General features: G+C 42.1%; 1 protein-coding gene across 2 annotated transcripts in view; it reads right to left on the bottom strand.

The window, feature by feature from the left end:
* The window catches only part of FXR1 (FMR1 autosomal homolog 1), a 76,895-nt gene extending 63,793 nt beyond the window's left edge, over window positions 1-13,102 (bottom strand). For both annotated transcript variants that reach the window (XM_065410989.1, XM_065410990.1), the window contains exons 1-2: window positions 12,936-13,102; window positions 1,475-1,527 (exon numbers count right to left, since the gene is read on the bottom strand). In XM_065410989.1, coding sequence (XP_065267061.1) covers window positions 1,475-1,527; window positions 12,936-12,986 — 104 coding nt within the window. In that variant the 5' untranslated portion in view covers window positions 12,987-13,102. The remainder of the gene's footprint in view (window positions 1-1,474; window positions 1,528-12,935) is intronic.
* Window positions 13,103-13,742: the final 640 nt, after the last annotated feature.

Below are 13,742 nucleotides of genomic sequence, written 5' to 3'. Positions count from 1 at the left end.
ACCCAGAGCACAGGGTTGCATTCCTGACCATCGTAGCTAATACCCATTGATGGACCTATCCTCCCTGAACTTATCTAATTCTTTTTTGAACACTGTTGTACTTTGGGCCTTCACAACATCCCCAGCAATGAGTTCCACAGATTGACTGCGTATTGTTTGAAGAACTACTTCCTTATGTTGGTTTTAAACCTGTTGTTGATCAATAAAATGATAAGTGACCCCTGGTCCTTGTGTCATGCGAAGGGGATAACATCATTTCCTTATTCACTTTCTCCACATCAGTCATGATTTTATAAACTTCTATCATATCTTCCCCCGCCCCATCATCTCTTTTCCAAGCTGAACAGTCCCTGTATTTTTAGTCTCTCCTCATATCAGAGAACTATTCACAATGACTCCGAGATCTCTTTCTTGACTGGTAACAGCTAATTCACACGCCATCATTTTGAATGTGTACTTGGGATTATGTTTTCCAGTGTGCATTACTTTGCATTTATCAACACAATTTCATATTCCATTGTGTTGCCCACCCAATTTTGTAAGATCCCTTTGTAACTCTTTGCAGTCTCCTTTGGATTTAGCTATCTTCAGTAATTTTGTATCACCTGCAAATTTTGCCACCTCACTGTTTATCACTTTTTCCAGATTATTTTAAATATGTTGAACAGCACTGGTCCCAGTACAAATCCCTGGGGACCCTGCTATTTACCTCTCTTCATTGGGAAAACGGACCATGTATTCCTACCCTTTGTTAGGAGTATTTTAACCAGTTGCTGATCCATGAGATGATCTTTCCTCTTATCCCATCACTGGTTCTGTCCTGCTTTCACAGTGGTAAAAGGAAACTGAGGGATGGTTGTGCCCTGAGGTGGCAGGAGGAGGGAACAAGGCTATGCAGGGTGCAGGCATGGTCCCAACAGACACTGCTGTAACAAGATTCCAATCCTGCGTGCATGAGGCACAGATGCACCTGAAGTAGGGATCCACAAAGGCAAATACTCGAAGAAGAGTAATATATAAAATCCTTTCAAAAATTACAATATGAACTTACAATATGGTTCTAATACACTTCAAAAATCTCCAGTCTGTACAAGGAAACTGTAGTTGAACCTGGCTGAAAGATGAACACATGGGTACTGGGTGACAAAAATACTGCTAAAATGTCAGGGAGTAGCAAAGTCATATATGGAAAGTGAAGCCTTCCTAAAGATAACCCTGATAAGAGTCCCAAGAAAGTAAAAGTTAATTATCAGAATGAACTTGGTATACTAAATCTTCTAGTGTTGGAAAGGCAGTTAAACTAAGGGGAAAATCTGGGACTATGCTAGTAACTGTGGAAGGAGCCTTAAATATCATGTGTTCTAGAAACTGATCTTTCCAGTATGAACCAATTACTCACAATCTCAATGGTGAAGAGAAGAATAAAATTAATACAGTTTTAAACCATGGGGTTGTTTTCCTATAGAATACTTACTTGTTTTCAAATACAACTGTGAGTGAATCCTCATGGACATCTTTGATAAATCCCTGCAATAAGAAGAAAACAGTAGATGTGACATCTTCATTTTAGTAAGGCTTTTGACACAGTTCCACACAACATTCTCATAAGCAAACTAGAGAAATGTGGTCCTGATGAAACTACTATAAGGTGGGTACATAACTGGTTGACATACCGCACTCAAAGAGTAGTTAATGGTTCACTGTCAAACTGGGAGGGCCTATCTAGTGGGATCCCAAAGGCGTCTGTCCTGGGTCTGGTACTATTCAATATTTTCATTAATCACTTAAATAATGGAGTGGAGAGTATGCTTATAAAATTTGCAGATGACACCAAGCACTTTGGAGGGGAGGATCAGAATTCATAGAACGCCAACAAACTGGAGAATTGGTCTGAATTCAACAAGATGAAATTCAACAAAGACAAGCGCAAAGTACTTCACTTAGGAAGGAAAAATCAAATGCACAAAATGGGGAAAAACTATGTAGGTGGTAGTACTGCTGAAAAGGATTTGGGACTTATAGTGGATCACAAACTGAATATGAGTCAACAATGTGATGCAGCCGCAAAAAACATTAATATCATTCTGCAGTGTATTAACAGGAGTATTGTATGTAAGACACAGGAGGCAGTTGTCCTGCTGTATTCAGCACTGGTGAGGCCTCAGCCGGAGGACTGTGTCCAATTCTGGGCACCACACTTTAGGAAAGATGTGGACAAATTGGAAAGTGTCCAGAGGAGAGCAACAATTAGAAAATCTGAACTACGAGGACAGGTGAAAAAAAAAACAGATATGTTTAGTCTAGAGAAAAGAAGATTATGGGGGAAGTAGGGGGGGGGGAAGGAGGGAACCTAATAATCTTCAAACATGTTAAGGGCTGTTATAAAAAGGATGGTGATCAATCATTTTCCATGTCCACTGAAGGTAGGACAAGAAGTAATGGGCTTAATATGCAGTAACAGATTCAGGTTAGATACTAGGAAAAACTTTCTAACTATAAGTATAGTTAAGCTCTGGAATAGGCTTCCAAGAGAGTTTGTGGAATCCCCATAATTAAGAACAGGATGGACAAACACCTGTCAGGGATGGTCTAGATTTACTTAGTCCTGCCATAGTACAGGGGGCTGGACTTGAAGACCTCTCAATGTCCCTTCCAGTCCTATATATCTATGATTCTAAGTGTTTTAAAAGAGGTTGCTGGACCGTTAATGTTGATTTTCAATATGTCTTGGTACACAGGGGACGTTCCAAAAGACAGGAAGAAAGCTAAAGTTGTGCAAATATTTAAAATTGGTAAATGGTATGATCCTGGTAATTACAGGCCAGTCAGTCAGACATTGATCCCGGACACAATAGAAGGGCTGACAACTCAACTAAAGGAGGATAATAAAATTAAAGCAATTAACATGGGTTTATGGAAGTATTGATCCCATGAAACTAATTTAATATCTTTTTTGATGAGACTACAGGCTTAGCTGATAAAGGTAATAAGTGCTGATGTAACTATAGTGGCACGTCAGGACCACTATACTGAAGGCTGAACCATGACTTATATTTAAAGGTTGACCTTCCTAAGACTTCTAAAATCGACATGCTTAGTCAGATTCCTTTGAAATTTGGTCTGCCTCAGAAGGGTTCAGAGTAGGGTTAGTAAACCAAATTTGGGATCATTTGAGCTTGGGATGTGGAGATATTTCTTTAAAAAAATAGCCATTTTCCAAAAAGTTTCAAGGTTTTTTGTGTGTGGTTTTTTTGCTCAGCGCTGTTAATCAAACTATTGATATGTTGGTCAAAAAGGTCTCAATCTGTCAAGTTTTACTGCAAGTAGTGCATGGCACCCACTAAATCTTTGGAGGACCCAAACTGAGAATGGTATTTAAGAAAATACACGTTTTTTTATAGGTGCACATGCACCAATACAGAAGCACAGCTAGAGGGTTTCCATTCCGACCACTTTATATGCTTAAAAGCTCAACTCTTGTAAGCACACTTGCTTTTAAATTTGGTGTGCATCATAGGGGTACGAGGTAGTGTTAGTAACCCAAATTTGACCTTGGTATTCCCAAATTACAGTCTCCTAGAAGAAACTGGTTTACTTCTACTGTCGTGTTCTGTTAAACTGAAAGGTACCAATTTTTACCCAGTTTCTATAGCAGAATAATCAGCAGCCAGCCTAACCAAAATGTTTGTTATGCTGGGTGGGGAGGTGATGTAGACAGGACTTTGTGTAGAGAGGGTGGGGGAGATAGAGAGAGGGGTTGGGTTGCAGCTTTGGAAGCAGCAGGAAATGAGGACAAGTGGTAGGCAAGTCTTGCATTAGTTATTTGAGAACATCTGTATTTTATTAGCTCCTGAGGGTGTTTGCGCGGGCAGGGGGAGTACTTCCTGATCTCAGGGCAGATTAACATGGTGTTTCCAAACACATAGGACAGAGGTTTGGAACTGACAGTGCAGGTACTTTGACCGCTGAGGGGAAAGAAAACCTGGGTCGCCAATGTATGGATTCTGGATGATCCCCAGATCATGAGGTTGCAGAAGTTTGTGGGAGAGCAAGGAGTACACCATGACATGGGGATTGCTGACTACAGGCTGATTTGGGTGGAGTGAAGTGGCCTGCAATGGCATCACATTTTGCACACTCTGCAATGTCTAACCAGTGATTTAAGAGGTTGTGATCTAGTGTAAATTCTAGTAGTGAATCACTCAGTTAGAATGATCTATGCCTTATTCCAGGTGTACACCTCATCCAATCTATGACACCAGATTTGGACAGCATCAGAGTCTTGTGTCCAGGAGCTGTTACAGTTTTCTCTGTTTTGGCAGAGCATCTGAATTGCTACAGTGACAATATAAAAATGATTAGTAAGTATTGGAAAAACATCAATCGGGAAACTGGAGAGCTCACAACTGACCCAAAAATGTGTACTCTAAGGCATGGAAACACAACAAGCTCTGACACCTCACTGTTTTTCGGAGATGAGGTTCACCCTCCCATGCAGGTCAAAGAACCAGTATGCCATACTGGCAACAGGAGGTGAGGAGCAGACCCCAATAGCCGAGGAGGAGCTGCCACCTGCTCCCAAGGCCACTGCACCCAAGAAACGGCAGCGTAGGATACTAGTGATCAGGGCCATTCTGTAACCTCTTCAATTTTATACTGCCAAGGGCCAGCATGGTATATGCATATTGGGGTACTGGTCAAAAAGGATAGAGGGGAAAGTGCTCTAGGCAACCTCCCCCGCCCCCTTTTTGTGCTTTAACATGTCAGAAGGAAGCCTGTGGGTGACAGTGAATGGGCTGTAAACGGAGGGAAACGGCTTGTACATTTCAGCAACTCTGGGGTTGGCAGAGTAAAGGTATGCATATTAATGGGGTGTATTGGGGCACTGCTGCATTTCCTGATTTTCACAAGTCTGAGCTTGGCTCAATTCAACATTCTGTAAGGAAATAACACATCACTAAGCAACCTTAGCTCTGTGTGAATGTAGTTCCCCCCCATTGCATGTACTTTGATTTCTGTAAGGTGTTTGACGTGGTACCGCATGACATGACATTAAAAAAAAAAAAAAAAAAAAAAACAATATAAACTTAACAAGGCACACATTAAATTGATTTCAAGCTGGCTAACCAATAGGTCTCAAAATGTCAGTGTAAACAGGAAGTGAACATTGAGCAGGTCTGTTTCTAGTGGGGTTCCACAAGGATCAATTCTTAGCCCCATGCTGTTTAACATTTTTAGCAATAACTTAGATGAAAACATAAAATCATCACTGATAAAGTTTGCAGATGACAAAAAAAAGGGGGGGGAGGGGAGTAGTAGACAATGAACAGAATAGGCTGACAGAGCTATCTGGATCACCCAGTAAGCTAGGTGCAAGCACACAATATGTATTTTAATACAGCTAAATGTAAACATCTAGGAACAAAGAATGTAGGCCATACTTTTAGGATGGGGGACTCCTTTTTGAAGCAGTGACTCTGATAAAAAAATTTGGAGGTCATGTGATCCCTAGCATAGGCGCCAACTCTGTGGGTGCTCTGGGGCTGGAGCATCCACGGGGAAAAATTAGTGGGTGCTCTGCACCCACCAGCAGCCAAGTTCCCGTCCCCCACCCCATCTCATCTCCTCCCCTGAGCGCGCTGCGTCCCCACTCCTCCGCCTATCTCCCAGCGCTTGCCGCCGCCAAACAGCAGTTTGGTGGCATAGCAAGCTCTGGGAAAGAGGGGGGAGGAGCAGGAACGTGGCGCCTCAGGGGAGGGGCCGGAGTTGGGGCGGGGACTTTGGAGAAGGGGTTGGAATGGGGGTGGGGCAGGGGTGGAGTCAAGGCAGGGCAGGGGACAGAGGGGGGTCGAGCACCCACCAGCGCGAGCAACAATCGGTGCCTATGATCCCCAGATGCATAACCAGTGGAATCTTGAGTAAGAGTAGAGGGTATATTTTACCTCTGTATTTGGCACTGTAGTGACCACGGCTGGAATACTACATCCAATGCTGGTGTCCACAATTAAAACAGGACATTGATAAATTGGAATGGGTTCAGATAAGAGCCATGAGAATGAATAAATGATTAGAAAACCGGCCTTATAGTGATAGACTCAAGGAGCTCAATCTACTTAGCTTAACAAAGAGAAGGTTAAGGGATGATTTGATTGCAGTTTATATGTATCTACATGGGGAACAAATATTTGATAATGGGCTCTTCAGTCTAGCAAAGAAGGGTATAACATGATCCAATGTCTGAAAGTTGAAGATAAAGAAATTCAGACCACTTTGTTGTTTTTGACCAGTCCTGAGAGTTTTTTAAGTGCCCTGATTCAAACTATCTTGAAAGCAACCAGTCTTTATATTACTGATAAAGACAGATGATTATAGGGGGCTGCGAGCAACCAGAAGAGACATTGGGAGCCCATTTGTCAGGTTAAATCTATTCGTTACACAGACTTGAAATCTGGATGTCTCACATGCTCGCTTTGCAAAGATTGTATATCTTCTGAACTTGGCAAAAAGGCTGTGGCCTTTTCTTTAGAATATCAATATTGGCATAGTTATCCATGGATGTGTCACCTTAAATTGGAACACTGCATTGTAATCTACATATATCTATGCCTTAAGACCACATGGAAACTGCAGATAGTTCAGCTGCATAGTTAAGCGGGATTTCTCGTACACCTATGCTCCAAAATCTGATTCTAAATGAAATACAAGACTCATATTGACCCATTAAGTCCTAATTTGTACCTTACTTATCTTTGACACCACCTATTTCCTTATGTGAATCTGCAGCAAATGCAATTGTCTGAGGCACCTAAAGTAGCAGTCCTCTAATTTAAATGAAGTTAGCAACAAGACATTCTCACTGAGGAGTCCTCAGCTCCACAACACCCTTTTATCATTTATTATTTGTATTGTGATAACATCTAGGAGCCCCAGTCATAGACCAAGGTTCCATTGTGGTAGGCACTAGACACAAACATAACAAAAAAGTCAGTCACCGCCCTAACGAGCTCCTTGGTCTGCCAGAGCATAGATTTGATAACCTTCATAGAACACTGCAAGACATCTGTTCCTCAATCAGTAACATTTTTAGAACAGATGGGAAGTCTTTTGGTGGTATTGAGGCAATATGTATTTTTTTAAATATAATTTACACATTTGTCCAAGTGCTGAGGTATTATTATTACTAACACATTTCATAAATCTAACAAATAAAGAGAACAGTAGTCTACATCATATTTGTTTAGTTAAATGTGAGATACTAATTCCTATAAAAAGTGTTATAACCTTAGTTTTCAAAATGCAAGGAAGTGGAGAATCAGGTCTTAAACCTTGAATTTCAGAGGAATTCTACACCAGGGTAGTAATGTATGCTTTAATAAATGAGAATGATTAAAGGATTGGAAAACACACCTTAGGAGAATTTGTGAACTTGATCACAATCTATAAATACCTACATGGGAAACAAATATTTGACAATGTGCTCTTCAGTCTAGCAGATAAAGTTATAACAAGGTCCAAATGTTGGACACTGAAGCCAGACTAATTCAAACTGGAGATCAGGTGTAAAATTTTAACAGTAAGTAAAAAAACAACATTTGAACAACTTACCAAGGGTTGTGGTAGATTCTCCAGCACTGGCAATTTTAAAAATCAAAACTGGATGTTTTTCTAGAAGCTATACTCTAGTTCAAACAGAAATTATTTCAGGGAAGTTCTATGGTCTGTGCTATACAGGAGGTCAGACCACATGATCACAGTGATCCTTGTTGGCCTTGGAATATATGAATAGATTTGTTTTGTTACTATGAGCCACCACTCTGCGTTTACACTAGCCACTTTGGATGTTTAGACAGAAAGTGAGTTTTCCCTAAATTAATAGGTAATGAAAAAAATGAACATGTTTTTTCTCAGCATAACTGGGAAAAGTACTCTGTTACAATGACTCTTATTTAACCATTGGTGACTGTGAAGATAATTATGCCAAAACACAACTTTGGAAATAAACAAAAGAAATCCTCAGAGAAAAAAGGGAGCAGTAAGATGGAGCAAATAAAATAATATGGTGAAAAAGGCAAACAGGTAAGCTTTAAATAAGTGAATAGTGATAATTCTGTAACTTCAGCAAGAGGACTATCCAAAATAGGGCAAACCCAGAGGTATCTTATGCACTCACAACATATTGGAGGGGGTCGGGGGGAGAGGAGATGCCTGTGCGCAAGCAAGGTTTCTTCTGTGCTAGATTGGGAACCAGAGACTCAAAATAAAGGGTCTCCACACACCATGGAGATCTCTGTATCAAACCCCACAAGAGAGCTACTGACATATTGGGGGAAATCAAGGGGTGCAGGCAAGAGCTCTACTACAGCTCAGGTGTGGCCACAAACTCACATGGTGAGGAGTGCAAGAAGGGTATATCTGTCACTCTTCCCTACATCCAAGAGTAGGTTTGATGCAGGCCAGTTGTTTGGGGCCCCATGGGTGATGTTTCCAAATTGAGGTTAAATATTCCCAAAAAAACAGAAGTTCCCTTACCTAAGGCTTTGCTTGTGGGTTTAGGATTAGGCCCAACTGAAGTGAACCATGAGTAATTTATGACATCAGTATTCTGATACATTTTTAAAAGCTGTAGAACTGCAGTTCTGTAAGTGAATTTAGTGGTGGGGACAGGTGCCAGCCTACTATGATTCCAGGGTAGGAAAGGGAGCCTTTATCCACAAGAGGCACAGCAGACAGTAGTGCAAGTTCCCTCCCCAGATGTATCTCAACCACAACTAGGAGGGACCAGTTCTAGAAAGGAGTTCAGTCTCATTCAGTCATTAGTCTGTTTGCTGATATCGCTAACAAGGGAGGGTGGCAATTTCTGTGTTATGGAAACCTGGCACATTACAAACTAGACTAAGTGCACCTTATTCATTGAAAGAACCTCACATAATAAAGGCCTTGGTAACTAGTGTTGTGTCTGAAGCTCTGATGTTGAGGTCAAAAGATCTGAATACTATTACCAAACTCTTAAGCCTTTTAATGCCTAAGCACTGTATTTTTATAATTGCCACTTATGTGAGAATTGTTTCATGTAATACACAAATAAAAAGACCCTCCTCAGGGTGGATAAAAATGGATGATTTTTTTTTAAGTTTAAAAATCAGATTTTTTAAAATTTAAATCAGATTTGTATTGTTATTTAAATTCTAAGTTTTTCTCTTCGATAATAAACCTGTTTAAATTGAAATCTGAACTTAATACAAAATACGTTAAGGCCTAACCTTATTATAATATCTTAAAACATTTAAATAAAGAAATAATCTACCCTGGCCCCACTTGGTAGTTTACTGCTACTGGTCATTTCTTAGACAGAATTCCTGGGGAATCAGAATGACATCTGGTACATACACAACTTTCCTATGACTACCTGAAGCATTAGTCAATACTGGCTCAAATTTAGCCTGGGTATAAGTGCATATTATTTCCACTGGTAACAAACAGGGAGTTGCACCTGCTTATGCTAGGGACATTTTTGGTTCATTGTGTGTTGTTTTTCAGCATGCAAGTCTAGTTATTACAAATGTGTGTTGGATAAAAAATAATCCTTCAAAAAATATGTCAACTTTATTTTATCAACAAAATTTATTTTGATCTTACAGTTAACAAATAATAACTGAGAATACAAATGCACTTAAATCAGGAAATGCAAAAGTATAGTTTCTACAGTAACTACAATGTGGCCCCCTAGTACATAAGTAGTATTTTGCATTGCTGTATATGCCATTAAATGCACACAAACAATATGGCAAAATACGATTGCAACAGGTATTGTAGCATTAAGTTTCTTTATTTTTGACCACGCTATTAAAACCAGGGTTTTTTTTAAATGCTCATCTGAAGGATCCTGAAAAGATTAATTTACCTAGTGTTCAAATTATCTGCCTTGGCCTCACCATACCTTAGGCCCCAATCCTACAAGTTGTTCCATGCAGGCAGCCCACATGAAACAACTTGAGGGACCAGGGCTTTAATTTGTGAACCTTCTAAGGGGAGTAAGATGAGAAGAGTACTCTCTGTCCATTGGATAAAGTAAAAATGATTAATAAAACCTTGTCAGATAATGTTTATTTCAAAAGATATTTAAAATTGGTTTGGAGGTTAATGGTTTAGAGTTAAATCAGATTATTATATTACAAGAGCTAACCATCAAGAAATCCCTCTTGTAGCATACACCATAACCAGTTACCCCTTTTAAATAAATTGATTTATATTGTGGAAAATAGATTTTGATCTTTTCTATTTTTAGAAAAGTACAATAACCATTTTCCTTACTAAATTATGTCATTTATAATGCACACATGAAAAACTCTAAAATTCTAGCAAATGAAGAGCAGTTAGTGAGGGACAAGAGAAGCTATTATCGATGCCATGTTCATAGCTCTAAAGAGTACAGAACTAACTACAGTAAAACATATGGCAAATTTGATTTAATATTAAAGATTTTTGTAAGCACATGGTTATAGCTTAGCTGCAGTTATGTCATTTATACAAGAATTATTTGTTTTTACACAATTATTAGCTTGGCTTTGTATCTACTGGCACGGTGGGTAAGTTTCACATCTCATGACATGATTGAGGTATACTGTAATAATAAGTCTGAATCCAGGACACTGAATGCAACCCTCAGGTTTCATCCTGTCATCCTAATATGTTTTTTTTTCCCTTCAAAAGAAAAATGTAATGCCTTCCATACACTGACCTTACCTGAGATAGTGATCCCCTTGTAAGTCTTGCTATTCTATCACTACCCAGGGATGCTGAAAGCATTAGTCTGATTCCTCCCTCCCTCCCTTCTAAACCCTAGACAGAAAAATTAAGCAAGTTAGATCACCAGACATGCATGCAACCTTTGCTTGCTTAACATGCAACAGCTCTTTAGGCCAACCAGATCTGGCCATCAGCAGATGTTATTTCACCATATTTATCTACCAAAACAAAACAGAATCTTCTGAAAGGGTGTGTGGATATGGATCACAAGGTGACCAAAAGCCTTAACTCAATACATCTCAACCCCAGCTTTCAGAAAGGTTTATAATCCAATTTCTAACTCTTAATAACTGGACTACATTCAGTATTAGATGTTATCCTTTCCCCAGATCTCAGTTAATAGAGCTGACCGCCAAACTGGTCATTTCTAAGTAAAACCCACTTATAGGTCACCTCCCTATGGCCCATTACTTCCATTAACCACCCTTCTTCATAGTGCTAAATACAATATGGTACAGACTCAGCTCTGCCAATTCTCACTTACTTGGAGGGACACTTCATCATTCCAGATTATAAAGCAGGCTTTGTATGATGACAATTTTGAATTTACACAGATCCTTTCATCCAAAGATTCTAAAGTACCTCATAACACTCTTGTAAACCCCCGTATTCTTCAACAGATGAGGAAACTGTAGCATAGTTAAGTACATTGTCCAAGGTCACAAAGCAAGGCAATGGCAGAGCCAGGAATAATATCTAGATAAAATTCCTGACTACTCTAGCCAGCAGAAAAGGTCTCTTCTCTTTTTTAAAAGCATCTTTCTCTTATGATGAAGGATTTTAATGTGTGTTCTGATGAGACTTTCAAAATCTCAATAAGACTTTTAAAATTCCTTTAATTGTCAAAGTCTAACAACACGGTTGATCTCAATAAAAATTTCAACACTACATATTAAGAGTGGAAATACAATTTTCCCTAGTAAGTTCTTTCTATCAGAGTCCCTCTTACTAGTTTATCAACCAGCTATCTATTAAAAGATTGAAACTTGTAAAATCAGCTGGTTATGATCCTTAAAACACCAATTGTGTTTACATACTATACAATTACCATATAGGATGACCCGATGTCCTGATTTAATAGGGACAGTCCCGATATTCGGGGCTTTTTCTTATATAGGTGGCTATTACCCCCCACCCCCATCTCAATTTTTCACACTTTCTATCTGGTCACCCTATTACCATATGATATCGACTGTAAATCCATAGCCCTAACTAACAGGAAACTCATGAAAAGGGCAAATAAATCACTGTCTTACATAGTGGGCTATTATGATTAGATGTAAGTGATTAAGGGAGTCCTGAAATTAAGTGCACAGGGAGCAGAGCATAAAGTGAGTGTTCACAATGATGGCTGCAATCAGCCCTCCTGCAAAGGAGCACAGAGGGCTCTCTCTCTATAAAAAGAGCTGGGATTCTCAAACATCTCAGGCCTGGCTTAGGGAAAAAGACTGACAGGCAACAGCTGAGAGTATTTTGTATTGATCCTGTAACATCCTGGCATACCAGGGAGGGTGGTGGTGAAGGAAGCTTTCTGATGACATAAATAAACTCCAAGTCCCTAAGCATTATATTATATGGGCTTTTATTTTCAGCAATTTAATCCACACTCCTACAAAAAGCTTCTATCCTTCGAATAATCCAAACCCTCACCCCCCAAAAAGGAAGAAATCTTTCTCCGTTTGTCAGCTGATAACCTGCCTCGGTCCCGATGAAACCAGGCTCCCCCTTCCACTTTACAAGGTACTAGCCCCATCCTTGGAGAATAAACCTCATCTACACGCCCCCAAACTCCTTCTCAAACCCTACCACACACGGATGTCTCCTCCCACCCCAACCACCTTCCCCAGCACCCAGCCCACCCCACAACCCAACCCCCTTCTCCCAGCGCCCCCCAAGCACTCGCACTCCCTCCAGCCCACCCTTCCCCACTACACCCAAGCAAACCTCCCCCCCACACACACCCCGCAGGCCCCGCCTCGCTCTCACCTGCCTGCCCCCCCACCCTCCGCGCCCCGGGCCCGAAACTACCCTAACGGTTTCTTTGGATGAGAGGGACAGGCCGAGACCGGGACACGGAAACCGTTACCCGCCCCGCTCCCTCTGCTTGGCGCGCCCCCCCGGACCGATACCTTGTAGAAGGCCCCGTTGGAGCCGCGCACTTCCACGGTCAGCTCCTCCATGTTGAGACCGCAAAGGACGCCGGGACGGGCTTCTAGAAACTGTCACCACTGCGGGGGGGGGGGCCTCTCCGGGCTCCCTTTCCGAGTCCTCACACACCGCGGGGCGGCGCCGGCTCGGCTCCCTCTCCCGTCGCACTGGGGGCGGGGTGTTCCCGCTCGGCTCCCCGGCCCCTCCCCACACACTGGAGCGGCTAATTCCCTCTCACGCCGGGCGGGGCGCCTGTCCCCCTCCGAGCTGCCTCTTCCTGCTCGGGTCTCCTGCGGCCTTCCCCTCGCGCCCTGGGCGAGCCTGAGTTCCCCTCGCCCGCCCCGGGGAGGGGCAGAACTGGCTCCCCCACGGCGCGGGCTGACTCCTAACGCACACAAGGGCTGGCTGCCACCTGTCCCCAGAGCTCCCTCGGGGCCGCCACCCAGAGAGCGGGGCGCTGGCTAGTCCCCCGCAGCGGGCTCATTACCCCGCCAACCGAGGCCTAACCCTAAGCACCCCTGCCTAGCCCATTCCCCGGACGAACTCAGTCCCGCAGGGCTCCAGACCCGGGAGAGGGTTGGCTAGTCCCCAGGAGGAGGGTCTCGCTTCCTGCCCACACGCGGGATCGCAAGGGAACTCCCTCCACGCTCCCACAGCCGGGGCGAGAGCTGGCTGATCCCCAGGAGATGGGGGCTCACCCCCCCCCCCGTTTACAACCGCCAAGAGTGGGGCTAAGTCTCGCAGGACAGAGTGCCTGGGCACTACCCCTTCACGATCAGACCCAGGAA

Source organism: Emys orbicularis, chromosome 9, assembly GCF_028017835.1.
Source record: "Emys orbicularis isolate rEmyOrb1 chromosome 9, rEmyOrb1.hap1, whole genome shotgun sequence".
Classification (NCBI taxonomy): domain Eukaryota; kingdom Metazoa; phylum Chordata; order Testudines; family Emydidae; genus Emys; species Emys orbicularis.
The sequence above is the reverse complement of the archived record's forward strand: the minus strand, read 5'-3'. Positions and strand labels throughout refer to the sequence as shown.